Source organism: Seriola aureovittata, chromosome 10 (assembly GCF_021018895.1).
Source record: "Seriola aureovittata isolate HTS-2021-v1 ecotype China chromosome 10, ASM2101889v1, whole genome shotgun sequence".
Classification (NCBI taxonomy): Eukaryota; Metazoa; Chordata; class Actinopteri; order Carangiformes; family Carangidae; genus Seriola; species Seriola aureovittata.
The window spans coordinates 11,761,403-11,789,230 of record NC_079373.1 but is presented as its reverse complement, the minus strand read 5'-3'; the positions used below and the strand labels follow the sequence as shown (position 1 = coordinate 11,789,230).

The 27,828-nt window shown below is 41.0% G+C and overlaps 2 protein-coding genes across 3 annotated transcripts in view; both read left to right on the top strand.

Moving 5' to 3' along the window:
• The window catches only part of iqch (IQ motif containing H), a 63,710-nt gene extending 41,918 nt beyond the window's left edge, over positions 1-21,792 (top strand). For both annotated transcript variants that reach the window (XM_056387878.1, XM_056387877.1), the window contains exons 24-26: positions 16,399-16,434; positions 18,640-19,105; positions 21,707-21,792. The gene's annotated coding sequence lies outside the window, so the exon portion shown is untranslated. The remainder of the gene's footprint in view (positions 1-16,398; positions 16,435-18,639; positions 19,106-21,706) is intronic.
• Positions 15,775-26,501, top strand: skor1b (SKI family transcriptional corepressor 1b). The gene is made up of 11 exons (XM_056387142.1): positions 15,775-15,808; positions 16,023-16,145; positions 16,399-16,434; positions 18,640-18,741; positions 19,598-21,342; positions 21,707-21,725; positions 21,895-21,999; positions 22,117-22,176; positions 22,798-22,872; positions 25,160-25,234; positions 26,494-26,501. Exons 1-11 carry the CDS (start codon positions 15,775-15,777, stop codon positions 26,499-26,501), a joined length of 2,382 nt encoding a protein of 793 aa, XP_056243117.1.
• Positions 26,502-27,828: the final 1,327 nt, after the last annotated feature.

The window sequence follows — 27,828 nt, the reverse complement described above, 5'->3', positions numbered from 1 at the left end:
ACTTTCCAAAACCTATATACGTCGTTATATCACCATCAGAGAGTGAATGATCTTGAATCCCCCAACCTCCGACAAACAGCGCTGTAGTTAGAGTCATGCAGTCGTGTCTTCTCCTTGTTACCTTAATGCCTAGTGGCTTGTTGCACTGCTTGTGTAATGACTGTGGAGCTATCAGAGCTTATCCCATTGAACTGAGGATATTAAGGAGGGTAGTTACAAAGGCCAGACTTTAATTTGACCTCTGCCTGCCCTCTTCTCTAGTGAACTGGCTCTGAGAAGCAGGCTGGTGGTTTGGGCAGTTGGTGATGAATGACTGTATTTGGTCGGCAGATTGTTACAGTGCCACACTAATTGAGGGGTCAACACAAAGAGCAAATGTGGTAATTGAGTCACTTGACTGTGGCTATACAGCTTACCAACACTCATTTGACCCTGTAGCCTGTCCTGAAGTCTACAACAGAGCACTCTCCTGCCTTTGTTTTTGTATTATCCCATCCAAAAGATGTTATTCTCTTGTTTTTTAGCATCATATGTTTCTTGTCTTTCTTATTAAGTTGGCTGAGATAGGTTTATGGAGCTCTAAGTGCTTTCATTATAGAATAACTCTTTGAAACCAGTCTGAAGTACAAGGATTTGTTTGCCTTGTTGTTGAGCTGTTGCATCAATGAGCATTAACATTATCAGAATGTAGTTCTGTATATTACTGTTTGTGTGAATGCATGTGCTGCACTGTGTATGTACATCTTAAAGGATAGTTTCATATTTTTAACTCTTAATACAATACTCACATTCCAGTATTTATACTGGAAGGGTTTTATATTATTGTAATCACTCTCCCGGCCCATATTGGCCAAGAACAGATCTCCTCCTTCGCAACATTGTTGTATTAAAACGCCTAATTGGATCTTAAGTGGATCTTTAAATGTTACACTGTTTTCATCAGAAAAAGTGTTTGATAGCAGTCTGTAGGGCAAAGATTTGTTTGACCATTAACATGATCATAAGATACGGCTGTAAATTATGTAGCCATTGGATTATATCGATATTCCAAATGGTTCAGACTACACATACATAGAAACCATTCAGTATGTCTAAAACCTTTTGGTTTATAGTATCAGTGTTATCCTCCTGTGTTGTCACACCAGAATCGTATGGCCCTATTTAGTATACAGTTTTCTCACTCCTTTCTTATCTTGTCTGTAACCAGTGATTATTTTCCTTATCAATTAATATGTAGATTATTTCCTCAACTAATTGTTTGGTTTACGAAATGTCAGAAAATAGTGAAACTTGCCCATTGCACTGCCTATAATCACTGGCATTTTTGTTTGAAAAATGATTCAAACAATTGATTGACTAGTTGCTAATCAAGTAATCAATTAATCCACCAACCAATTGGACTCTACAGTGATGAAATGATGATTTAATCATTATCCACTTCTTCCAGTTTGGTGCTTCTTCCTGTTGTATAAAATACAAGTTCATACTCGCTAGAATAGTGCACTCAGTGGTGTACCAAACAACTCTTACCTTCATCTGCTGAGATATTTTGGCTGAGCCTCATGCCGGTGTTATTCTGCAAAAGTAGTAGTCAGTGTGGTGGAGACAGTGTTATTGGATGGGGTTTAATGGATCTGTTGGCCTTTGCATTTGCTTTGCTCCTGAAACATGCGTTCAGCTGAGACTTGGGCAGAACACCATCCATTTGCACCTAATGGCTATTGCCTTTGGATGTGGTGAGTTGTGAACAACAGTGTGTGTGTGTGTATGCGTGCGTGCGTGTGCATGTGCGTGCGTGAGTGTGTGTGCGTGTGTGTGCGCGTGAGTGGGTGCATGCGTGTGTGTGTGTGTGTGTGTGTGTGTGTGTGTGTGTGTGTGTGTGTGTGTGAAAAGCTACAAGGACAAATGCATTCTGCATTTAATGAGTGTGGGCCAAAGGGAACCTGGGTAGTTAAAACTGAGAGTTGGCGAGACTATTTTGTCCCTTGTTACCTGACTCTTCTGTTGCACCTTTAAACTGCAACATGCCACTAAACTACTCTGATGGTCTCACAGGACAGATGTAGACGCTACAACCCTGTGTGAATGGGATTGATGGACCACATTAAACTCTGAGCTTCATCCTGCTTAAATGCTTTTGCACTCTAAATCTTTTCCGCTATATCACTGTGGGAAGACCACAGACTGTGGAAGATTTATCCATGAGATTGTTGGGGTGTCATTTGGTGTATATTTGGTTGATATGTGGGTTAACAACAGGCAATGACTTTTGTCTATTTATTTTACTGAATGCATGGATGGAAACAAAAATGAGCTTCCTTTGTTTACCTTGGCACATATCCCAAAAGTCTGTTTAAATGTCCACCATGTTCCTCCAGCCCCTCTTACTCCTGACTAAGATGTGATTGTTTTAATGCACAAAAATGTGGATGGTGTAATTACCATTTGCACAAACAAGACAGCAGCTTCATTGATTTGCTGCCGCTGATAAGGCAAGAGCTTGGCAGCGAGACAATGGCTGAGGCCACCAGGGGCTCACCAGCACCAGGGACATGGGACCGTCCTGCCTCCTCCGTCAATGCAGACGACCAACAAAAGCGGCCCGTCATTCACTGCACACTAGCGTTTTTAATTAATTTTCAGTCAGCTCTCCTCGGGGTGCTTGTGTGGTGACGTTGACCCCCAGATCTGCTCATGAATGTAGCTTTCTCCTCAGCCCTGGCTGTCAGAAGGTCAGCGTTGCAGGCTCCCTGAGCAGGAGCCCCTTTTTCTGTCTAGAATATGTGTGTATGAATATGTGTGTCAGAGGTCGGTAAGGAAATTCAGTCAGACTTATGTAATCGCATGCTGAACATGATACATAGAACTGATTCTGAATGTCAAACCTTTGTGTAGTGTTACGTTGTTTGTGGCCCTTATTTTGGCAGTTGCCATGGTAATTGCTTCTATCGTGGCTATGTCAATTATTGGCAATACTGTCAAAGTAAACAACCTATTAAGCTTTAGAAAGACACAATATATTGTCACATTCTCAAGCTGCATTAAGACTCCACAGTGAGGAGTTTTAGTGTCGCTCTTGCTCTCCATGCATGAGCACAAATCTGGGCGACCTGTGGATAAGCCGGATCAGAGTTGATCAAATTGCTGTTGTCTTAAAGGCATTCTGATTTGGATTAATCCACAGGAGTGGTCACACCCTCTTGCTCTGTAAATCTATAGGTCCTTATGTCTCCACCTTGCACCCCCACCGGGCTTTGTGATCTGCCGGGGCTTTGGAGGATGAAAGGAAGTGGGATTTGTTATTTTTGTTGAATGTGCCAACTGTGTTCAAGGGGGCTTTTTAAATAAGTGCCCTTGACCTATTCTTAGGTTTATCCCAGTCTCCTTGTTAGCCCTCTTTTGTCTCCGTAGGGGGCTAAATTTAGTCTGATTAACTAATGGGCACAATGATGTTAGAAATGAGGGTTTTTGGGTGACTGCAGAGCTGTCTTTAAAACCCTGTCATCATGCTGGTTGCTCTTCACCTTGGCTTTCCAGTAAGAGATTAGACCTGCAGCCCACCTGATCTGCTCGCTCACATCTCACTGCTGCTATACAAGACGTGTTTTGATCATATCCTCTTTAATTTTATTACTTTTTATAACACCCAACTCTACTGTACACTAAACCTAAATTCAATGAAAACATCCACTGAAATGTCTTTGGTCTCGGACTATAGGTTAAATCCATGTGTTGGAAAATTGAAGGTAAAAATTTTGGCTGATTTAGGAGGGCATCATTTCAGCAACATTTTGAGAGATTTTGAGAGATCTTGCCCTGGTGGCTGGGTAAGATATCCTCTGGTCTCTAAAAGCATTAGATCTAATGGTGGACCATTTTGTTCACAATTAATAGGGCTCCCCAAGAGACCAGGAGCCTATAGACTTGTGGAAATACTGTAGCAGCCTTCAGGCAGCTGGCTAGATGTGGCTTTCTTCCCCGTCACTCACATTTGTCGTAATGGCACGAGAGCCTCACTGGCTATTCCCCAATGCTGTGTGTATGCATGAGTGTGTGTGAGCCCACTGCCCCAAGCATGTCTCATTTCAAAGTGCTGTCACTCCCTGCTTCCTGGCATCTATTAACACCCACCATTATCATGCTAATCTACATTGTATGATTACATAAAGTAATTTATGCACAGTTCTATTCCATGGCTGCACAGGGATGCGTGCTCCTGTTGTTGAATGTTTTAAAAAGAACAATTTGTGATCATCAGATTCCTTTTATTTTCTCCTCTTCTTTGAATCTTTTCTGCTTTGCTTTCTTGCACTTTTCACACTTGCCTTTTATACTCTATCAACAAAATCCGTAAAAGCACTCACAAAGATTTGAAGGACTCTACCTACTGAGAAAATAATAGCTAAAATAGCTAACTGAGCCATGCTGCTTTGTTCATGAGGAGACGATGAGTTGAGATCACTTTCCTCACAGTCCTCTTTAGCTCCATATCGGAAATGGTAAGAATGTGTTTTGTGTTGAAAGCAGAGGGCAAGAGATGAGCTCTCTTCCTCATTTATTCACAGCTAGTGGAGTAATTAGGAATGCAGAGGGCTGTTAAATTAAAACTGAATTGCACTTATTAACATTTTAACTACCAACCCCACCCTCTTTAGACACTAAACAAGGACAGTTTCAGCTCTAATATGCCTGTAGAATCCCGCTGAGGGGACTCTTTATGTATCTCTAAAACAAAGACGTTCTTTAAAGTAAGATCTCCCTTTTGTTTAAACAACCAAGCATTTAACATTCAGTGTAATATGCCAAGGCTTCCTCCATGCTGTCAGGAGACGCACCACCAGAGCTTCTCAAACTCTTTGCTTAATGGAACACTATTTGTGGTCAGATTGGATAGCTAATGGTAGTCCCTTTGAGGGTAACTCTCCAAATTAAATAGCATGGATTCACATCTGTCAGACAAAACCAGGAGGCTCTTTGTAATCAATGACCCAAACCAAGAGAGGCTCCACATGGGGCGCCTCCGCTATGATGGCAGCAAGCATAAGGAGCCACCAGAGACAGAGGCAGCTCACCTGCACTAACAGCCACTGTGCTGGGCTTGTGGAGCAGACTAGAACCTGGGAGGGAGCACCAGCAGGGTTAATGTACATTTATAGAACAGGTCAAACTACTTAAGCCAGGCACTGATTTATAATAGAGGAGTGCAATGTGACTAAACTGTAAAGGGAATTCTTGTTTTTCTGTGCAAACATTGCCGTCGGTGTTGTGTTAAAATGTTGAACCCCATTAATTTTATCACTCCCCCTCTCTTGTTTCTCTACGTCTTTAAATTTTGTTTGGAGGAGAGACTAGCAAGACCTCCCGCTGTTGTGGAGAATTTCCTCTCGTTGTTAATTTTCCCTGCTCCATATGGCGCCACAGACACTTCACCTGCAGGCTGTAGCAGGCCGCGCGGCAGCCAGCAGACATCCTCGGGCTCAGGCTGTCATTTACACAGGCCTGTGCATCTGTCTGAGCAGAACAGAGCACAACAGAACAGACACAGCTCTTCCCTTCACCTCACAGCCTGAGTCCGACACCATCCACCTGACAAAATCACATGCTATTTCTGAAATCCTGTGAAACAGAAAGATTGTAGCAGGTTAAGACAAGACTCCCTTCATGCAATAAGCTCACGTCCTCACTACCAGTTCTACAAAAGACAAGCTGGAAAATAGCCAGAGATATCATGCCAAAATGTGTGCATGTGTGTGTCTGTCAGTCTGTCTTTGAGCGTGTGCATGCATGTGTGCACACAAGTGTGTGTGTGTGTGTGTGTGTGTGTGTGTGTGTGTGTGTGTGTGTGTGTGTGTGTGTGTGTGTGTGTGTGTGTGTGTGTGTGTGTGTGTGTGTGTGTGTGTGTGTGTGTGTGTGTGTGTGTGTTTTCAGGGGGCTTGAAGTTTGCCTATGGCAGAGCCATGGAAGAGAGGGTTTCATCCTGGCTTGTCATTGATTAGAGAAGGGTCTTTAATTCCATCCCACCCCATGTTGTGATTCATTTGCATTCTGTGTCAGGAGGTAATGGAGTTTTGCTCTACGGTTTGCTCTGAAAATCTTGAAGATGTGGTCTAATGTGCATGCAGCCGCTAGCAAAGAGCTTTCTGATTTATTATGCCTCGTGTGTTGGCTCTTTTTTTTTTGTACAGACTAGATTTACATCCAAAACTGAGACACATATTTGTAATAGGACTGTACAGTAGTTTTCTGTTCACTTTACAATTCAACAAAACATTTCTAGGCTCAAAACATATACTATCCTATGCAGTATTTAGACAAATTCTGTAGACTTTGTGGACATTTCAGAATCATTTGTCTAAGATTCAAGTTTCAGAAATGTATAATTTTGAAAAGAAGAAAACTTATTACCACTCAGTTATAATTTATTTTACTTGGCACTATAAACATAGAGCAAAGTTTTATACAGGTGAAAAGAAAGATGATTTTACATTATTTATTATTTGAAATATTTGAGGAAATGTGTAAACATCCTTTTCTAAAAGAGGGGACAATTTGGTAATTACAACTCTCTCTCATAATTTCCTGCAGTAAAGCCTGTGAGCACTCACTGTCCCTCGTCACTCCAGCACATGCCCTTATTTTCCATGAATCTTAAAAGATTCCTGTTCACAGAGGTCTGATTTTCCCATTATGTCTGAGATGAGATATGAGGTTAGGGAAGCTACTGGTGGGGCTGGATTGGCTGTGGGTTGACGAGTCAGGTTGGTTTTCTGAGCAAAGTTGGAAAAATGTGGTGATAAAATTTGTCAACCTCTGGGGGAGGCCGTGTTCAGGGTCACGGCTAAATCTGTGTGCCGCGGGCAAAAGGCTAGCCCATAATTCCAGCACAGACGAGCAGAGAGCTGACCTCAGTACAGCTGAGGCCAAGCCACACTGATTTCTGCCCACCTGCAGGATCATCAGCAGGATAACAATGAAGGGGAGGGGACAGACAGGGGTCTCTCTCCTTCCTTTTCTTTCCTTTTCTTCTTGGCCTGTCTATGGAGACACCTGACTGTCCTTGCACACTGACCGCCTCAGCTTTTTTTTCTTAGTTCCTCCTCAAAAGAATACAGCTGTTCACATAACAGTGTGCTGCTTTTGAAGTAGCAAATGGAATTTTCAAGGCATCCTTACAAATACATAGTCTGTCAAAGAAATAACTCAAAACTCAATATCTAAAAAGACAAGAATTGCACTCTTACACTTGCTATCCATTTTCATCCATTGATTTTCTATTATATTAAAATGTTGCGTCAACATGCAATCATGTTAATACATCTTACCTATTGTGAGTCATGGCTCATTCAGCTGATAAATATGTAAATTAAAATGTTTTATTGTTGATAGCCAACATTAATCTCATTTGGATGTCTTAAACCAAATTAAATGAGAAAGTCTAGTGCATAGCAGTTTGGAAAGTGTGCTGTGAATTCATCTCTGAATTAAGAAGGAAATGAGCAGGGGACAGAACTTGCATTTTTTTTATTACAAATGTTAATGAAAAATGTTATTGACTTGAACAAATGGAGAATACACCTGGAAATGTATATTAAAACCCCTTTACAATTTCTCTCTCCGTGTAGTTTGCAATTATAGTTATTTCAGCAATAGTGAGGGAATTAATTTTGCGTGCAGACTGATAATGTTAGCGGTGTAAAAAGAATGGATATTGTGTTGGATAGGGGGTCTCTAGGTATTTACAAGGAGTGGAGAGAGAGCAAAGCTTTATTTAATTGAAAGAATGAATCAATAACAGCTATAGTGCTTTGTCAGAGAAGGCCTTGCGAAATGAGCAAGTAATTTACTGTGGACAATCTGAGGCCCAGTGGATAGCTGATTGAAGGTGTGTATTCCGAGTGTAAGACCATCAGATATAGGTAGATGCAGGTGGGAATCTTAAAAACTTAACAAATTACGAGAACAAGCTTTTCTATGGATGGTTAGCTTTCGCGCTGAGGTGTGAAGAGAAATCATTTGTCAATACTCCTCACTAGATGTTAACAAGAACACTGGATTCTTCTTTGTCTCCTGCTGTAACTTGAAATGTCTTTAAATCCATAATTAAGAACAATAGTTTGACAAATCCTTTCCATTTTCAAGTGCTCCAATCTGATGCACCCATTAACACTGCAGCTACAATCTTCCATTATATTTTTGTGGGGGTTTCAAAAGTTTGCAAAGTGACTTTTTTTTCCTTGTTATATTAATAAGTTTGCAGAAACTCTTTTCCTCTGTAACAAAAGCTCTTCAACTGTACAGGAACACAAGCAACGTTTGTTTTTCCTCACTAGTTACATCTTACAATCCAGTTTTTCACATACGCATCATTGCTCTCACGCCATCATTGAGATCCTTTTTTAAAAAAAATCAGTCTTTAAGGTAAATTAGTCTCCCTGCACACTGGCAGCCGTCCCAGTATGTAAATTCATGTGCTAATTCACAACATGATTTCATTTCAACTTCCAAGCAAATGAGATTTTAATTGAAAATGAGATCTTCCACAGAGTCTCTCACTGGAGATGTGCGACAGGGGAATGATACTTTTCACAGATTGTTTTAAGAGACAAGGAGACTCTTTTTTTCCTTCTTCTTCCAAGCCATTTACAAAAAGATTGTATGTTTCCTCAGCCTGGCATTTCCCCACAACCTGCAGGTTAGCGAAAATGCACTTTGAAATTAACATTGTGCTTCAGCTCCTCACCCGTATGAAGAGTCGGGCTATTAACATTTGTGTATTTTCATTATGTTAATGGTGTTAACACATGCCCACAGATTGCCACCAGTGGTGCAGTAATTTTGTCTTGCTGATCATAAAGTGTCCGAGAGGGTCATTTTGATTATGACACGCTAATTACATATTGCCTTTCCTCCGTGTGTATTCCTCCCCCAAACTCAGAGCAACCTACAGTCTTTAATGGTAAGCTTTTATGAGTTGGGGGAAAGAAAATGGCAGGGAAAGATCTCTGCCTATGTTCCTGACGGCTATGCAGCACACATGCTTCACTGCGTCCCTTTAAACTTCCTAAATTGTGTTTCACAATAAATAGATGCCCAAGCCTTTAACTGCCAGTATTAGATTAGATACCATTAGATGTAATAGAAAATTCTCTCCCTGTAATATTTTCATAAGAGTTTGAGGCATTTGATTAATCTGACCACATTTTATTGCATTAATGATTTTTTTTCCTTTCCACTCTGCTGTAAAGACATTGTATACTGGCTAATGCTGTTTTCTCTCCCCCCCCCCCCCCCTCTGCTCACTCTCATTCATCCTCAGCCGTTATTGCAATGCATTGTTGATGAGGTGAGTCGGCGTCTTATGTGCTTTCACTCCTAAAGTCATTCCTAATGGAGTGGAAACCTTATATTTTGTTTCCTAATGAAGCACAGGAGTGGCAGACAGCTCCGCTTGGGCTGTCCTACGGCTGCCTGCAGGTTGAAGCCACCGGCCCGAGCCAAGCTGCTCTGACGGAGCCAGCAGGGGATGTTGGGCCGGGGCAGCAGACAGCTTAAACATGAGCTCATACACAGGCGGCAGTGAATCTGTGGACAAAAATCTAAAAGAAATTTTAAAAATGCAGTGGTGTAAGAAGCATTCAGATCTGTTACTTAAGTAGCAATAAAGCAATTTATAAATACTCTATTACAAGTAAAAGTCATTCATTTAAAAAATTTACTTTAATAAAAGTGCTAAAGTATTATCAGCTAAGCACCCATTAGGCAGCAGAATGGCCCTTGTGACTGACATGTCATATTTTAATCTAGTAGCTGGGTAGTTCGGGAGAGTCCAATCTGTAAGTACATAACATTTTGTTAATTGATCATAGGTTTTATATGTTAAAATCTTAAAGGAACACTTTGATATTGTCATAAATGCACATTCACTTGATACTATGATTGATACCACTGTCATGTCTGTAGAGGTATATATGAAGCTAAGCCAATTAGCTTAGCATAAAGACTGGAAATATGGAGAAACGGCTAGTTGGCTTTGTCCAAAGGTAAGAAAATCCACCAACCAGTTCCTCTAAAGCTCATTAGTGTTATATCTTGATTGTTTTAATCTGTACATAAAAGTGTAAAAAATTCAGTTTCTGTAATTTGCAGTTTTACAGGAGGTTACATGTGGAGCTACAGTGTATCTTGGCAGTACAGGCTCATACCGTCGTCTTCATTTTTGCTTTTTAGATTAAGTTTAGTTCAGTTTGTTTAACACTGAGAGCGAGAGGATGCCAGGTCACACATATGCGCAAAATGTCAAGGATAACACACAACAAGGTCCAAACATTGTATTCCTATATATTCATGGTCCTTGAAGTGAGAAAACCCAGCATTGATGCAGGAGTCTGTCCATCGTACTACCATCAAATCCATAACATGCACCGTGTATCATCAAATTCAACAGTAAAAATCACATACATACAAGAATTACTTACAAAGGTGAAGCTTAGGTGATGAGCTTGCATTTATCATCTATCTCTCAGCAAGAAAACATGAAAGCACATTTCCCAGAATGCCGAGCTAATCCTTTCATCTGCAAAGTAACTAGTATCTATAGCTATCAGCTGTCATGAAATGGAAGTGCTCAAGTAAAGTACAGTTATCTCCTGAAGTACTCTAAATTGTTCTGAAGTACATTACTTGGGTAAATGTACTAGTTACTCACAAATGAAAAGCCATCATCTGTAGTTTGCATTATGTCTGTATAAGCCCATCAAACTGTACAAAGTAGCACTGTAGCTGTGACCAGTCCGACTGTATCACAGTATTAAAGTGTCATACTCTCACTAAAATGATCAGCTTTTAATCAGCAATAATTGAGGATTTGATGGCCCCGTTCTTTGCTTAAAGCTCTGTTTAACCAGAAGCTGAAGTAATAGGTGTGTGCACTGAGAGTCCACGGAAAGCTATCTGAGCTATTCTGAGCTGAGGTTTCACAGCAAGGTCACTTTTAAAACAAAATGTCTCCTCCGCTATCTAGGTCAGAGCACATTCTGTTACTTTCTCCGAAACTTGCTTCCTCCCTTCCTTCCATCCTGCCAGGGATTATAATTAAACACACACAATTATCCCAAATTTAATGGGATTTCAGAACCAGGCTTTTATTTAAGAGGTAATGAATAATATTTTAATTGCATATGTAACTGTGAGATCGAAATGTGCTTCTCTCATCACTTGTAATTACTACGCCACATTTTTCTGGTGTGCTGTTCTGAGAATGCAATCAATAGCTAAGAAGTGTCTTTTTTCTGTATTTTTAAGGTCACTGTGCAACGGTTACTAATTGTGAAATGATCCAGCAGGGAAGAGAGGAGGCATAAGCACACTTAAAACATATGGACAGTGTCCTATTGTTTATTGATGTCTGTAATTAATGATATAATGCATGTCACTGAAGTAGTTTGACCTCTGAACCGATCATTATTCAGAGTGTAGAAGCATCAATCAAACTGTGCTTTTCTCAGATCTATTTTTGCACACCCCTCAGGGACAGATGGAGCACCCACTGTATCCTCATTTGTATTCAGCTGACCAAGGCCTTGGCATGAATGATTTAGAAGTCTGTATCAGACATAGACTGGATGAGAGGAGGTAATGAGATTTCACAAGCTGCTGCTGAAGTTCATAAAGACTACAGCTTCAGCTTCTCTGCCTCAAACTCCAAAAGAAGTCATTTTCGTTGTAGGACTTTGGTGTATTTACTGATTCTTTTTCTCCCATTTCCACCTCGGAGAGGACATGTATTTACTCGTCTTTGGGAGATGTCGTTTTTGTGTCCAGTAATGACAGGCTTAGTGGTGTTATTCACCCTCTCCACATCATAATGATCATATGAATGTCTGCTTTTGGACGGACTGCTGGCCAGATTGTTTGGGCTATCTGGAAAAGAGCGACACGCATCACTGCCCAGCCTGAGGTTCAGAGGTGGTGTGTGGTGTTGATGTCCCACTCCAGCAAACATCATCCCAGGCTCTCCTCGGGACGGGCGTATTAGAATAAGTCATTCCATTGTTAATTTGAATGGCTTAATACATCACTCTAAGGTAAGAGAGTGATGTGAACAGCAGAGGAAAAGAGTATGAGAGAGAGGCAGAGCGATGCCAAGGGGTGTTTCTTTAATATCAAATGAAATTGAATCCTGCATTACCTCACTTGTGCCGTTTCTCAAGCAGCTCCCAGGCTATTAAAGGAAAGCTGTAACAGGATTGGTTCAGTCTTTCGGTTCTTTAATTTCACCGCAGCTCCCAGATGTTAGGTCTTTGTCTCATTGCTGATCCCTGGCTGATCTATGGTGTTGTCTTTATCCCGCCTCCAGTCCATTGTGTGGCTGTGTGTTGTGTTATTAGGTCAGGTGAATCTATCAAGGACGGAGAGTTGGACAGTTCACACACCGGGGGGATAATTACAGGATGATTGGTGTCCTCACGCTCTCTGCTCTCACTATCTTTGTCTCCTCTCTGTTAGCCTCGCCCTTACATAAATGCACAGAGCATGTCTGGCACTGGAAGTCGCCCAAATAAGCTGCTCAGTCCCGGGATCCCGGCCCTCTTACCTGTTCAATCTCCGGGGCCCCGTTTTAAACAGCTGTGTTTGTTTGATAGAAAATGTGTGCACCATTGTTTACAGATGTTTGTGGACTTATTTACACCAGCGGATTGAGTGGAGCACAGGAGACAGGCAGACTTTAACACTCCACCACCACAGCTATTGCTATTATTAACTTAACCTCCTCCCATAGATAATTCATCACAGTTGCCTTCCAATCTCACACTTTTTCTGTCTCACTCAGCCCTGAATCCTCACATCTACGTGTCCTTTCTGGGTCATAATGACACACTCTCACAAGCTGCTGCTCAAGTTCACACAGAGGGAACACCAGTTGAATTAATTACTATGTAAAACCAGTTCCAGTTTTGAACCTTAAAGGTATAATTTGATATTTTGGGAAGTGGCCACATTCACTGTCTTTCTGAGAGATAGCTGAGAAGAGTGATACCACTCTCATGTCTGTACTTAAAATATAAAGCTACAACCAACAGCTATTTAGCATAAAATCTGGAAACACAGGGAAACAGTTAGCATGGCTTTGTCCAAAGGTGAAAAGAAATCTAAGTACAGCATTTGTGGTTTTATGGTACGTTAACATGCAGAATAAATCTTGGCTTGGCACAGTGACTTTGCCCTCAGAAAAATGTTTAAACTTTGTTTTTTGTAACAAGGAACAAGGTGCTCAATAGACCACCACAAGCTGCACGGCCAAAGTTACATGACAGATGAATATAGCCAAAGATAAGCTCGATCAATCTGCCACGCTTCTTTATTCATTGGCCTCTATCTATGTTTGACAATACAGTCTCTCATTTTGAAAGCTTCGCTGAATCACAGATCGATTATAACAAAATTCTTCACTCAAATGCTTTGATGTGTGGGTCTGTAGCCCAGTGAAAACTTCCTTGAACTCCATTCAGAATGTTTTGCATCAGATAACAAAGAGGGAAGACAAGCTACTGAACAACTACATCTTCAGATATAAATTCCTACTGACATACATCCATTATAACACTACCAGCATGGTGTACGGAAGATACCAATGATATATTCTTGTGTTTGGATGAATGTGTTTTTTTCTTCTACAGCTAACAGTATACATACATGCAGCATAGCTCATCAGCGGTAGCACTGGCTAAGTCACATGTGGACATATGGTCCGTCAGGAGTCTCCCAATTTCCAGTCTTTGTGCTAAGCTAAGCTAACCGGCTTCTGGCTGTATCTTCATATTCACTGAAGATATGAGTGTGGTATGAACCTTCTCACCTCTCATCTTCCTAAATGTTTTCAAATTCTTTAAGCAGTACATTTTTACACCCATACATGTTAGATACACCTTGTATTTCTGGAATGTCTGCGCTTGTGAAAGTTTGTAACCTTGAAAGTGCAGATCTTTGTTTCCCTCTTTTTCAGAGGGGGGCTTTTATTTGTTTGTTCGGCAAGATTTCCCCCAATCTGTGGTGCTGACAAGTATGTTGCACACCCTCTCACCTGCATGTGATCTTGATGGAAATCTCTGGTCTGCTGTTCACACACACACACACACACACACACACACACACACACACACACACACACACAGCCCCAGCTATTTGCACTTCCTGACTTTGAAAGCTGTCAGCAGAGCAACAGTGGGCTGTTTCAGTACTCTGGACAGTTCCTCCTCAGAGACCTGCAGTGTTCAAACTGGAGGCTCTCACCTCACCCCAAAGTCTGACTGGGGACACCAAGACAGGGTCCAGCACTGAGATTTCCCACTTCCACACCACTGTGTGTGTGTGTGTGTGTGTGTGTGTGTGTGTGTGTGTGTGTGTGTGTGTGTGTGTGTGTGTGTGTGTGTGTGTGTGTGTGTGTGTGTGTGTGTGTGTGTGTGTGTGTGTGTGTGTGTGTGTGTGAGATGAGTCCACAGAGTCACCCAGCCCTTCCCCCACATACGCATATCATCCACCCAGAGCCATTCTATCTGTATGGAAATTTGGGCTCCACAGCTGGAATCCCACAAAGCACTGTCATCTACTAATAGTTATTATCTCTTTGGCCTGCTCCCTCACAAAAACCCTGCAATACAAGCACATTGCATCTTTATGGTAATGCCCTACAATACAGCCCCAAGCTATGGTGCATAGACCTTTGTTATCATTACGATAATTCCCATTCTCACTTGACTCCTCATTACACCATTGAAACTGCTCGGGGTTGGATATAGACAAATTCCTGCATCTTTCTTTATTACACTGTAGCATACAGTGTTGATACACAAAACTTAAACTCTCTAAATCCTCGGTAAACATAGTGAGTCAGTCAGTGTAATGACAATTAACTGTAAGAGTTGTCATCGTGAATTAGCAGAGGCCTGTGTGCTGCGTTTATTTCTTGTAGATAGGGTTTAATAATAAGTCACTATCATCATATATTGACTTTTGGTGTAATAATATTGTGACGATATGATTACACCATGTTGTTTTTACCAGACTGTGTTGTCCTTGTTCATATTTTCAAGCAAATTGCATTAAGAATGAAGTTAAAGTCTGACCAAAATTTGTTATTGAGGTGTTTATTTTACATTTGTGAAGAGTTTTGTCTCATGTAACTCGATGTGAACCAGAGTTCACTGCATCGACTTCAGAAAAATATTATCATTGTGATATTGATCTCAGCTATTTTGCCCAGGCATTGTAGCAGATAGTCCTTGAAGATCTCAGATTAAAGTTCAATAGTTTTATAATAATTTGATTATTTATTTTAAGAAAGGGAGAAAAAAATCTTTCCTCAGGCCATCAGGGTGGTGAACTGTCCTCTGACCTCTGTATATCTTTGGTCGTGTACACATTGTCTTCAGCTGATCCTTTGCACTGCCCCTTTTACACTTTTGACATATGTACAATTTACTTCCTTTTTTTCTTTTTTTTTTTTTTAACATGTATTTTATGTTGAATTTTTATCCCTTCAATTTTTTTTCTGATCCTTATGTTTCACACTTGTCTTCTATCACAACTTTCACTATGCATGTGACTTGTGTACGTGACAAAACCTTTTAGTCCTTCATGAAAAATTTCACCGTCCTCATATTCTCTGATGGGTTCACAGTGAAAAAAAGGGGGCGACTTTGCTAGTGGTTTTCTGGTCAGGTTTTCGGCAGTGGAATCAACAGAGGAGCAGGTGATTTACTATACATTTCTGCCATGATGAGTTTGGGGTCAGCTCGATATAAGAAGCAAAGTACAGGGAGACATGGACCTCGCCATGGCTGCTCGTGTCCTTGTGTCTCTCCATGAATGCCCTCACAAGGCCTCTGGATTGCACAAAAAAGTAATTGCGGAGTGATTGGCACAGCTTGTCCCGTGCAGCCTGTGTCCCCGCACTTGAAGGCTCTCCTCGGAGCACCCTCATTGTCACACAGCCTTTTAGCACCTTTGTTCCTCCCTTCCCCTAGGACCTCACAGCTCACCATTGGCAGATGAGTCCCTGTCTGTGACAAAAGGGTCCCTGCGCTCAGCCTCATTTGATGCAGTGATGAACTCCCCCAACTCTCCCCCCTTCACTCACACTCACTCACGCAAACACACACTCACACAAACACACACATATTGCACACCACCTCCTGCGAGAAGAAATGTTCCGTTTAGCGGTGGAGGATGTGGGGGTCAGGACCCAGGGGTGGGCTTTTAGGAGACAAATAAACATCAGAGCAGGAGAGGAGTGATGTCTTGTTTACACATTAGCAACCATTTAGCAAGTCTCACTGTTTTCACTGCGTCTCTCCGGTGGCCTCTCAAACAGCTGATCTTTCTCTTTTGTTGTCCTTTCAGCTCAGGATCCATCCAGGATCAACACCGTCGTCAACAGTGAGTGATCTGAACAGTCTTAGTTGATCTCGATTGGGATCTGTGCCGTTAGAACTGGCAATAAATCATGTATTAAATCAAGTTTCTAATAAATGACTGTGACTCACCCAATCATAGAGAGCATACACCAGAAATAATTCAGAATAATTAGCCAGCAGCTCTTTTTTTCCCCACTGATTGTCATCAAACAGTCTCCCCATATTTGGCTCTGCTCTTACTCATCTACTGTTAATTTTTGTGACACCCAAACACACACTCACACACAGACACACAAACTGCATCTTTCTCATACCATCTAATGAGGTGATGACCAACCACTTGTTATAATTGCTTCAGTCTCCTTTTAATTTTCAAGCTTATTAATCATATGTAGAGTTATTTAAGAATGCATAAATTAATCTTAGATTAAAAAGCCTATCAAAGCCTCAAAACAATTAAAGAGTAAGGTAAGATTTCCCCTGGGCTGGCACTTTTATTTTAATAGAGTGTTCAGGTGATTATCATACTTTGATGCAGCACTGTGATTAATGCAGACACACTTTTAAATGAGCTGTTCTCTCTTGCACAAAAAGGTAGAGTGTGTATGAGCCTGATAATGACCTCACTGACTTTTTGGGTACTTTTCCCATTTCCTTGCCCAGATTTGGTTGAATCAGCCTCATCACACATCACTTCCTGCAGTGAAGGAGTCTGGTTCCATTTAGTTTGACAATAAGGATGTCATATACATTTATAGCGCTGATGGGATGTGGTTACGATTTTTAAAGGATTATTTGCAGTCTGTTAGAATTTCGAACAGACGTTTTTAATTAATTTAATTTCAGGTGGAATTGTTTACACTGGCAATAAAATTTTGAATTTATCTGATAGTAACAGACTTTTAATTAAGACGTTTGTGTTGATGACGAGGTTTAAGAGGCTATACCCGTTGAATAATCAATAAATAGACAGATGGAGGAGATTGCTGTTTCATTTGAATTTGGTAGCTCTTTTGACGTGAGGAGACGCCTCAAATTGAACCAGGGACCGTCTCTCTCTATAAGAAGATAAATAGAATAAAATAAAAAAAGACTGATGCTGAATGTTTTTTGGCATTGATCTCAGTTATTATAGATCTTGTGTCTTTAATTCCAGAGGCAAATAGATTAGGGATTGCAAAATGATAATTATAACGGGACAGAATCGAATTAAAGAAAATTACAATGTTAGCTGTGAAGTTGGTCTTAAGTTATAGTCTTATGTCAGTTTTATGTAAATATTTGCCATTTTTATTTATATGATAAAAACATGAATAAAATACATTTGAAATTATAGAATTTAATATTAGTCATTTGCATTTTTGATGTGCATTTGGCAGCTGTTCTAAGATATTGACTCCATAACAGTTTATTATTATTATTATTATCATAATTATTATTGTTATTGTTATTGTTATTATTATCATGGTATTCGTATTATTTTTATAAGGGTATTATTATTTCGGAAGTAGTCGCACAATGCATATGGATGCTGCCTATGTTCAAATCAACATTGCTTTGCAATAATTATGGACAAACTGATATTGCCGCACAGCTCTGTCCCTCTGGAGTCAATAGGACCAACAGGAGCGTGTCCTGTTACCTTCATCAATATTACATCAGTGCACGGCGCCGCGCGTGTGCCACATGTAAATGATTAACCCAAACCTTTATTGACTTTAAAAAGTTGAATGCACGTTATGGTGAAGAAGGGAGAGAAAGGAGGGGGGTGGTTGGGGGGGGGGGGGCGACTAAGCGCAGATCACAGAGAGAGTGACCTTTGGAGCAGCTGGTTATTGTCAAAACGCGTGTAGGCGAGGTGTAGCTTGTACACAGTGAATCCGTGGGAACCCAGCACATGATGCAGGCCTGCACGTCCTGACTCCATACACACAACAATGTGTCGGTGGGTCCCTGCTGTTTTTAGCGGAAAGCCAAATCCCACTGCAGCCTCCTCCATTCATAATGTCAATAACATTGAGGGTTTTTTTAAAAAAGGAAAGTGCAAAAGAATTAATTAAACGCATTATGGTCGACACAATAGGCTACAGAGTAATGAAAGATTAATGTGGATGTTTTCTTTTTTTTAATCGAGAATTTATTTAAACACAGGCGCCTATAGGCTGCACTGAATCAAATGTTTAGTAGCTGTTTTTTATTTAATGATTTCACATTCTCCTTTTTGCAGACAGCACCTTCTCCACATGTGTAGACCTGCAGGCTGCCATAAGACCAAACACTCACACCATCTTCATTGGTCATGAATCCATAGTTAATGCAGACCGCCTGTGTGAGTGGGAGTGCCTTGCCATAAGTTTTGCCGTCACTTGATTACTGTCGGTGTCGTAGAGGGGGCTGTACTACAGTCTGCAGGCCATGTGGCCACTGATGCTGCTGCTGCTGCTGGTGCAACACTAACCCTCCGCAAACACCGACAGCGGAGCAGAGAGAGAGAGAGAGCGAGAGAGAGAAGGAGAAGGAGAGGAGAGGAGAGGACAGTGAGCAGGAAGGAGGCGGCGCTGCACCGACAACTGCGTCCCACTCCTAAAAGCAAACATCTTTACATCCTCCAACACAGACTTCTTATCGCTCCGACATTCACTTGATCACAGCTTTGTCGTTCACGACGGAGGGGAGCCGCGCGAGCATTGAAGGTGAGACTTAGAAACTGATCCAGACAGCATTTAACGCTCCCTGTTTTGGGCTCTTTTTTTAAAGTGTCATTTATTACAGCGGGGTTTTTTACGCACAGTCTGTTGAAGTCATGAAATAATTTCGAATTTAAACCTGCAGACAGTTGTGTGTTTACAGTTTCAACAAAAGCTGAAGTTGCAGGCAAATAAAATGAAGTGGACTTTTAAGTGGATGCAGGTTGATATAGCCTACCATTTACCTCTCTGCATTATGTCATAAACATATTCCTTACTAAGGATTTGTCTCTAAAATACACCACTGAGTTCATACAACTTCATGAAAACACGGGCCTGTTACTGCCTTGGCCTCTCTGTTTAGCACTTTGAACTACTATGACATAATGGACTTAAACGGCTTAGCTATTAAATACTTATTATAAAGTTCTGCTTGAGGCTGTTATTAGGCCCCACTGACAAAAACTCACATGTTCACGTCAAACGTCGTCTCTGCAGCCTCCAGGCCTCCAAGGATGGACTCCATACCAGCGGGGCGAGACTCCAGCTCCTCGCCAAGCTCCAAACAAGAACTTTCCTACCCGAGCACAACCAACCTGAAGCCCAACCAGGTCGGAGAGACGGTGCTGTACGGAATACCCATCGTGTCGTTGGTGATAGATGGCCAGGAGAGACTTTGCCTTGCACAGATATCTAACACCTTGTTGAAGAATTACAGCTACAACGAGATACACAACCGGCGTGTGGCGCTGGGAATCACCTGCGTCCAGTGTACCCCTGTCCAGCTGGAGATCCTGCGGAGAGCCGGGGCGATGCCAATCTCCTCCAGGCGCTGCGGGATGATCACTAAACGCGAGGCCGAGAGACTTTGTAAGTCGTTTCTAGGAGCTCATTCGCCTCCTAAACTTCCAGAAAATTTTGCCTTTGACGTGTCCCACGAGTGCGCCTGGGGGAGTCGAGGCAGCTTCATCCCGGCCAGATACAACAGCTCCAGGGCCAAGTGCATCAAGTGCTCCTATTGCAACATGTATTTCTCTCCAAATAAATTCATATTTCACTCTCATCGCACACCGGAGTCCAAGTACACGCAGCCGGATGCAGCAAATTTTAATTCTTGGAGGCGGCATCTGAAATTAACAGATAAAAACAGCCAGACTGAGATATTACACGCTTGGGAAGATGTGAAGGCCATGTTCAACGGGGGCAGTCGTAAGAGGACGCTGCCAGGCAGTGGGTCAGACTCCAGCTCCCCATTAAAATCACAAGGACCCATCCGTCCCCGAGACTCACCCGAGATACCTGCAAAAATCCTCAGCTGCGAGGACAACCGCGGCGGCATGACGAGCACTCGCAGCTACCCGGTCATCCCGGTGCCCAGTAAAGGCTTTGGGATGCTGCAAAAGATCCCACCGCCGCTCTTCCCACATCCTTACGGGTTCCCAGCTTTCGGCCTGTGCCAGAAGAAAGAAGACAGTATAATGGGAGAGCAAAGCAAGGCGGGCCTCCCAGGTGTCCTGTGGCCTGGTACCAAGGACAGCGCCTATCACTCCTTCCCCATGTTCTGGCCCGCGGCGGGCGCGCTGCCCATGCCGCCGTACCCCCAGACTCAGCACAAGCCCACACCAGAGCTGCTGTGTCCTCCCAGACAGACTGACATGGACATATCCGAGCACAGTGACCGGAGCACCAACACGTCAAAAGACAGCATGGTTGAAAACGACCGGTGCTCCAGCACACAGTCCGCCCGTAATGAGGACGACAAGTCGGGGGACGAGGCGAGGCCGCTGGAGGGGATGACGCTCGTGCCCCGGAAAATCAGCTACGTCTCCGCGTTCAGACCCGTTATTAAAGACGCTGACTGTATCGCCAAGCTGTACGGCAACAGGGGCGCTTACAACGGGTGTCGCACCGGCTATTTATCGCCCGATTTTTTAAGTGAGAGCTCAAGCTATCGGTCCATGTCCCCCTGCGTGGACAGTGAGGGCGAGCCGGACGTGGATGTGGAGACAAACAAAACTCCTGATGAGGAGGAGGAGGACTCCCGGCCTCTGTCCTCGGTGTGTCCTCGGACTCCTCCCGGCTTGGCTCACAGTGTTTCACCAAACGATTCAGACTCTAAGGGCATGCAGGAGAGCAGTGTGGTTGACTCCCAGAAAATGAGCCTGCACGTGGCCCAGTCCTCAGAAAGAGAACTGCACAGCAAGCAGTTATCAGAGCCCCACATAGCCGCGTCCTTTACTGAAGTGAGTGACTTCTAACTGAGAAACACTGGCGATAACACAAGCTGTAATATTTCACTAAAGTTTTCTGCGAGTGGGTTTGTTTTCCTTGCCCTGTGTGTATTTTCAAGCAGATACATCTTTGTGTCCTTTTGGGGAAATTTGTCTTTTATGTTCAAACAGTGTATAACAGCAGCAACAAACAGCATGTCCACAACATTTAGGAAAAAAATCGTACATCATTTCTTTAAATAAAAATATATGCACTTCAACTTAGAGTATATTTTTAATTACTAATTTTAGATTTTATTTTAATTCATTATTATCATTTAACAGAACCACTTGTAATGTTAAGAGCTGAAAGAAGTGGTGATTCTTTCTTCTTTAGGTTTACACACCGGAGAGGGGTGAGCTGCAACAAAGGAGCAGTCCCTATCAGTTCAGACCTACGAATTACCAGACTGGAGTACTCACAACAAATGGTTAGACATTTTTTTTCTGCTTTTGTTAAAACATTTAGCTGTTTAAAAAAAAATCGAAAAGCGGGTAAATCACATCGATTTATTTTCTCTTAAGATGAGAGTGCGAGTAAAGAGGAGCCGTCTTCCACAGTGGAGGAGATCGAAACGAAATCTTTTAATGAACAAAGCAGCGAGGAGAACCAGCGAGAGCCGGACGAAGGTAAGTCACCCCGAGGTCAGCGAGGAGGATTTCTCAGTGTTGTAAGATCTGTTTTAAGACACAGGGGGTCTACTTTTTTCCAGATAGAGGAATATAATTTATTTTCTGTGTATTCAGGCGAGGACGCGCCAGCCAGAGCTCTACCATCACAAAGAAACATAGAAACTCTGGCAAAAGGTAAGACGGTGTTAGATAAAAGGATTTACTGATTAAAAAAAAAAAAGGCTCTTCAAATGACATTATTATTATTATTATTATTATTATTATTATTATTATTATTGTTAGACTACCTACATAAGGATTCACACTTATGTTTTCAAAGGAAGAATAATACGCCTGCAGATTTAAATCCTCTCATATTGTAATTTTAGATATAAAACTAATTTCAACAACATCCCCTCACTCATCCCCATCTCCTTCCACTGTTAAGGCCTTGGTGCCAAACACTTACAAAACAAACCCCTCCGTATTTCTGACCTGGACCCACCTTTAATTAAGAGTCACTTGTAAAACCTCACAATTTCTTATGGCATTTAAACTAAATGAGATAATTTTTTTTTCTTTATATGTTTTTGCCTTGAGGCAGATGCTGAGGGATTTGTCCCAAAAAAACATGAGGGAAGATTTTTTTTTTTTAACTGCAGGCCCAGGAAGACCTGCTCTGAATTTTCAGTGTAAATGCTGATGATGTCCCCATCACTGTCATTAAAAATAGAAAAGCGTCCTAGAAGGAAGCTGATACAAAAGCCTTTTGTACCTCTCCTTCTCAAACCTCCTCTATTTTTGTCTGCTTTTTAGAGGAACTACAGAAGCAGCTGTTAGAGCAAGTTGAGCTGAGGAAAAAGCTGGAACGAGAATTTCAGAACTTGAAAGGTAAGCTAAATTCTGCCACAGTGTTTTTTCCACTGATTTGGCTTTTATCACTGTATAGCAGTGATTTCACAGACCGAGACCCAAAAGTCTTTCAGGTGCATGTTAACTGTTATTCTTCTGTCATGTTTGTGATGCCAAAACATGACCTTTGCCATGCCATGACCAAACCCACCTCAAAACTGGCATGCATGAGCTCTCTCTGCAGAGCAAAAATATTTTAAATGGCACCATTCTTCCAAAAATGCTAAGTGGTTCAGGGACACTCTCCCCTGGGAAAATGTGTGTTCTGAACCCCTTTTAACACTGACTTGAGAGGATTATGATTTTAACCTTATGTCCAAAAATACCCATGCATGCTTAGAAAATGGTTCTCTGTGGGCAAGGAAGTGGAATAGCAGATATTTCAGTTTAATTTACAGAAATACAATAAGTTGTTTTAAATACATATGGACATTTTAAAAAGCTCAAATGTCAAAATCTTTAACACTGTTGTGTAATAGAGGAGGAGAATTTTGAGGTTTTGTTTAACTGAAATATCAGAGTTGATATTAAGGTGTTTTGAATGCCAACACAATGGAAAAAGTTACAGAAAATTTTCATCTGCAATGCAGTCAGAACATCTGGATTTATATACATAGCCTACGTGACGCTACTTAAAATTCCAAACTGGTGCTACACAGATGATATTTCTTAATACGAAACTGAATCAAAAACTGAGTGCATCATGTAATTCTCTGGATAAAACACCACTCAATCACTGGTGGCTACAGTATATTATTATCTGACAGTAACTCCTGAACACCCACCACCTTCTCTCCAACATGATTCAACATTTCTCACCCTCTCAGATTCTTTTTGAGAATCTCATATATAAAAATGGTGAATGGATACTGGTTACTAAGAACAGACCTCACTAAAACCAAAAAGAAAAAAAAAAGATTCAACACTATATCCTGAAGATTTCTAGTTGGTAAGATTTTATTTAATAGTACTAAATGTCAGATCTCCAGAAAGAGACAAACAATATGACACGGACAAGGGTATTTAAAAAGTCTTGGATAGGCCTACATTACTGACGACCAGCAAACATAATCCTGATTGGTCTTAATCAGGTTTGAGTCGAAATAAACGTGATATCCCTACAGTACTGTGGGAGGATAACAGCAACTGGATACTGACAGATATTTGACCAGCAAAATATTTCTAACTGTTGACTGCTGTTATTTAAAACTATATATTTGCAACACCACATAGTGTATGTTGAAGTGATGAATTCAGGAAGATAACATCATTGTAATGTTTGCACATCATTGAGTTCTTTATAAATACACACCAACAAAAACGATGTAACACTCCGGGCCCTTTAAATTGTATTTTGGGGTTCTGTTATTGTCCCGTCACTTACTAACAAATCTGACATCAGTTAACAGTAATGCCTCCTTGTACAATTGAAATCTGTGTGGTGGACCTAACTCAAATCCACAAATACATAGTTTTTCTCTGCATTTATTGTTAATATTTGGATCCAGCTTTTGGGAGTTTGGTGGAGACAGCACAACTGGTTGTTTGGTTTATCTGTAGCCTTGGCTGTGTTCTACAATTATTACACATTTTTTATTCCAGTAAATATACTCTCTAAAGAGCCATTGAGGTGGGTTGTCAAATGATTATATAAAATTAAAAACACTGACAAAATCATATAATCTTATAGTTTAACAACATCAACAAAGATGTCCAAGCAGGTTTTTTTTAGGTAATTCAAAGTCAGTTATTTTATTTACACTTTATAGGTAATTGAAACTCTAATTACTCCAGTCATTCTCTTTTTCTGGAAAACGAGCAATGGGATTAAATCTTATAAGAAATATAGATAATTTACACTGGATCCTTTTTCAAAAACGTCAAATCTTAATCTCCTCTTTAAAGCATAAATGTATATTTCCAAACCACAGCAGGACATAGTGTTTAGAGGCCTGGAGTTTGTAGATGGAGTCGGAGCCTGGTTTGTTGCTTTAGCTTGAGAACAGCGCCCTGTAGAGGCGAGCGACCACTGCCATGCACTGTGTGTTATCAGCGCTATGAACCTTCATCCATTTACACTCATCTTATCCTTTGGGTATTTTTAAGGTTCATATGAATATTTTTGAGTAATGTCAAAGCTACAATCTCGTGTACATTATAATTTCAGTAGGGCGATGACATTTGTTAAATTAACTTATTGTGTTTTTAATTGAGGCTCACCAGCCACATGACTGACTGAAATCTGTGCCTGCCATTTGTTCCTCAGATAATTTTCAAGATCAAATGAAAAGGGAACTTTCGTACAGGGAGGAGATGGTCCAGCAGCTTCACATCGTCAGAGGTGAGACAAATAAAGCAGCGGGAGCGGGTACAGCACATGCCTTCGCCTTCTTTACGGTGGCACCGACGTGAGTGATGAAAAGTCTGTCCTCAAAAACGGTCTGTGTACCCAAGTGGTGGATATGTCTGGGTTTTATCAACAAGTGTTTAAATACGTGAAACAGCTTGTTGAATTCTCGTGCACTTATGCAGGAAACACACTTCAAACTGAACTTGAATTTTTCCCACTATTTACCCATGATCGGTCCATAGTCATTTTTGCATATTAATTGACACAGGCCTGTAACCTAATGGAAATGACAAAAAAGGAACATTTCTCTCAACGATTTAAACTGATCATCATCACTCAGTGTGCACCTCACATGCTTCTTTACCACGTCTCTCTTGCGTAGACACTTTTCAGCACGAGCTGAACTTCAGTAATTGTTGTACAGTCAGATGGAATAAAAGCCTGGGTGACATGTAGACCACATTTCTGCACCCAGAGGCCCACAGACCACCAATTAGTCTAATCTAGAGACTGTAGGTACAAGGTCGATCCAAACTTGTTTCTGGACATTTTTTTTAAGAGCATGGCCGTAAATCGGTTGATCCTATTGTTGTGTGACTGTGTTTAACACACACGTGCTTAGTGCAAATATCCAGTCTACTGTGTGTTATATTGTGCATTAAAAGTTGTATTATGCTTATTGTTCAATAAGACCAGTCTACACTCACGTACACGTACACTATTGATGGTTTTATCTCCTTCTTCATAGAAGCTCACGACGCTTTACACCATTTCTCCTGTAAGATGTTGACTCCTCGTCACTGCACCGGGTCCTGCTCCTTCAAATCTCCTCTTCTACCACCTTGAACCAGATCACTCCACATTTCAATGACAGAGAAACACGGGACACATCCACAGCTTCTGTCAAACAGCAAACCATGGAAAACCTCCAGAGACACTCCTAGTAAAATCAAGTCGAAAGCAGACTAACTTGTAATTACTTGTAATATTTTAAAATGTGTATCTACACCATCACCATTTATGTATCCACCCTGCATACGGTGAAATTTGTTTCCCTGAAATGATACAATTGATTATATTTATTATTTGTGGCAAAGTGCAATGACAATGTATGTATGTTGTAATAGTTCTAGGTTGTTATTTCGGTTTTCTGTTGTCTATAATAGCAGCTTTGACTAGCCAATTCATTGCTCCTTATCCTCACAGTATTGTGACTTAGCCTACTACTCTTGTTGTGTTCTTCTCTGCAGACCATTAGCTTACTTTGGATGTTATGCACTTTAAAGGAGTGATGGGAATTATACATAAAAAAGCCTGTGCATTGAAATGGGCCCTCGAAATAATAATTATTCATTATAATCATTATAATTATTTGTTTTTTGCAGACTTTACAAACACAGAAGTTAGTAGGCTAAAATAGTTCATCCGCGACCTTGTAAGTAGCGACATATTCTATTAAGAGTAGCTTATTTGTTCATGTAATATTTGTTTTCATTGCTAATGAATAAATCATTTTATTAAAAGAAATTCTTGCCCTGGGCAGCTTGAACAGTCTGAAGTTGTTTTGCTCCAAACGATTTATTTGCCAGATAATCTACAAACTATTGTATAAATGAATCCACTTGTAAAATAAGAGCCAATGAATTTAGGAGTGCAGCCTCTGCCTTTGTGTGCATTACTGAGGCTAGAGCACCAAGAAGATGAGGTCCACGGGCAAAAAAACACTTTATCTCTCCTAGGCTGCAACATAGAAAATAAATAAATTGGCCATTAAGTTTCTGCCAGTTGACTAATCAACAGTGGTAAAAGAATATCTTAATTCCTTTACTTAAATAAAAGTAGCGATACCAGAGTGTAAAAATTAGAAGTAAAAGTCCTGTGTTCAAAATCCCATCTAAGTAAAAGTACAAAAGTAGTTCACCATCAGCGCTATTTCAAGTAAGTAGTACTTCTTCTGCAGTAAAATGTGGACTGATATATTATAATACAATGTATTACATGAATAGATTGTTAACTGCATCAATGTGTAAACAGCATTTACTGTTGCAGCTGATCTAGATGGAGCCATTTTTAATTACTTTATATAGGCCACTGCTCGCAGCCTAGTAGGTTATATGATATGGGCCTATAGATAGACCTGTGGTTCCCAACCTTTGAATCCCCTCAAAATTGTCGCGAGATAATAAATGGTAGAGGAAAGAGGGGGAAAGAAGTTCTGATGCACAAATCTTATTAGTTTATTTATTTATTTTTCTGAAATATTGAGGGTTTTATCCTACCTCTTTCATCCTCAAACAATTTGGCAGTTTTAGAGTTGTCTATGCGGATTGAACTGCTGACAACTCACATCTGAAATGTGAAAAGGGCCCTTGCTTTTTGTAAGTGGTTAAAAGACAGAAAGGTTGGCCAGTGGTTAAATCTTGGGAAAATACATTTGTGTTGCATGTTGAATCGTATCTGAAAAGTTTAAATAAACGCAGTGAAGTCAAAAGTACAATATTTCCTTCTGACATATAGTGTGGAAGTATAAAGTAGGCTATCTGATAATGGGGATGCTCAATTAAAGTACAAGTAGCTACCATAAC

Bases quoted from the DNA above. Each gene is read 5' to 3' on its own strand.
- skor1b (XM_056387142.1), top strand. From the start codon at position 15,775: ATGAGTTTGGGGTCAGCTCGATATAAGAAGCAAA. The intron at 16,435-18,639 runs GTGAGTGATCTG...TCCTTTTTGCAG, and splicing joins GATCAACACCGTCGTCAACA to ACAGCACCTTCTCCACATGT. The intron at 22,000-22,116 runs GTAAGTCACCCC...CTGTGTATTCAG, and splicing joins CCAGCGAGAGCCGGACGAAG to GCGAGGACGCGCCAGCCAGA.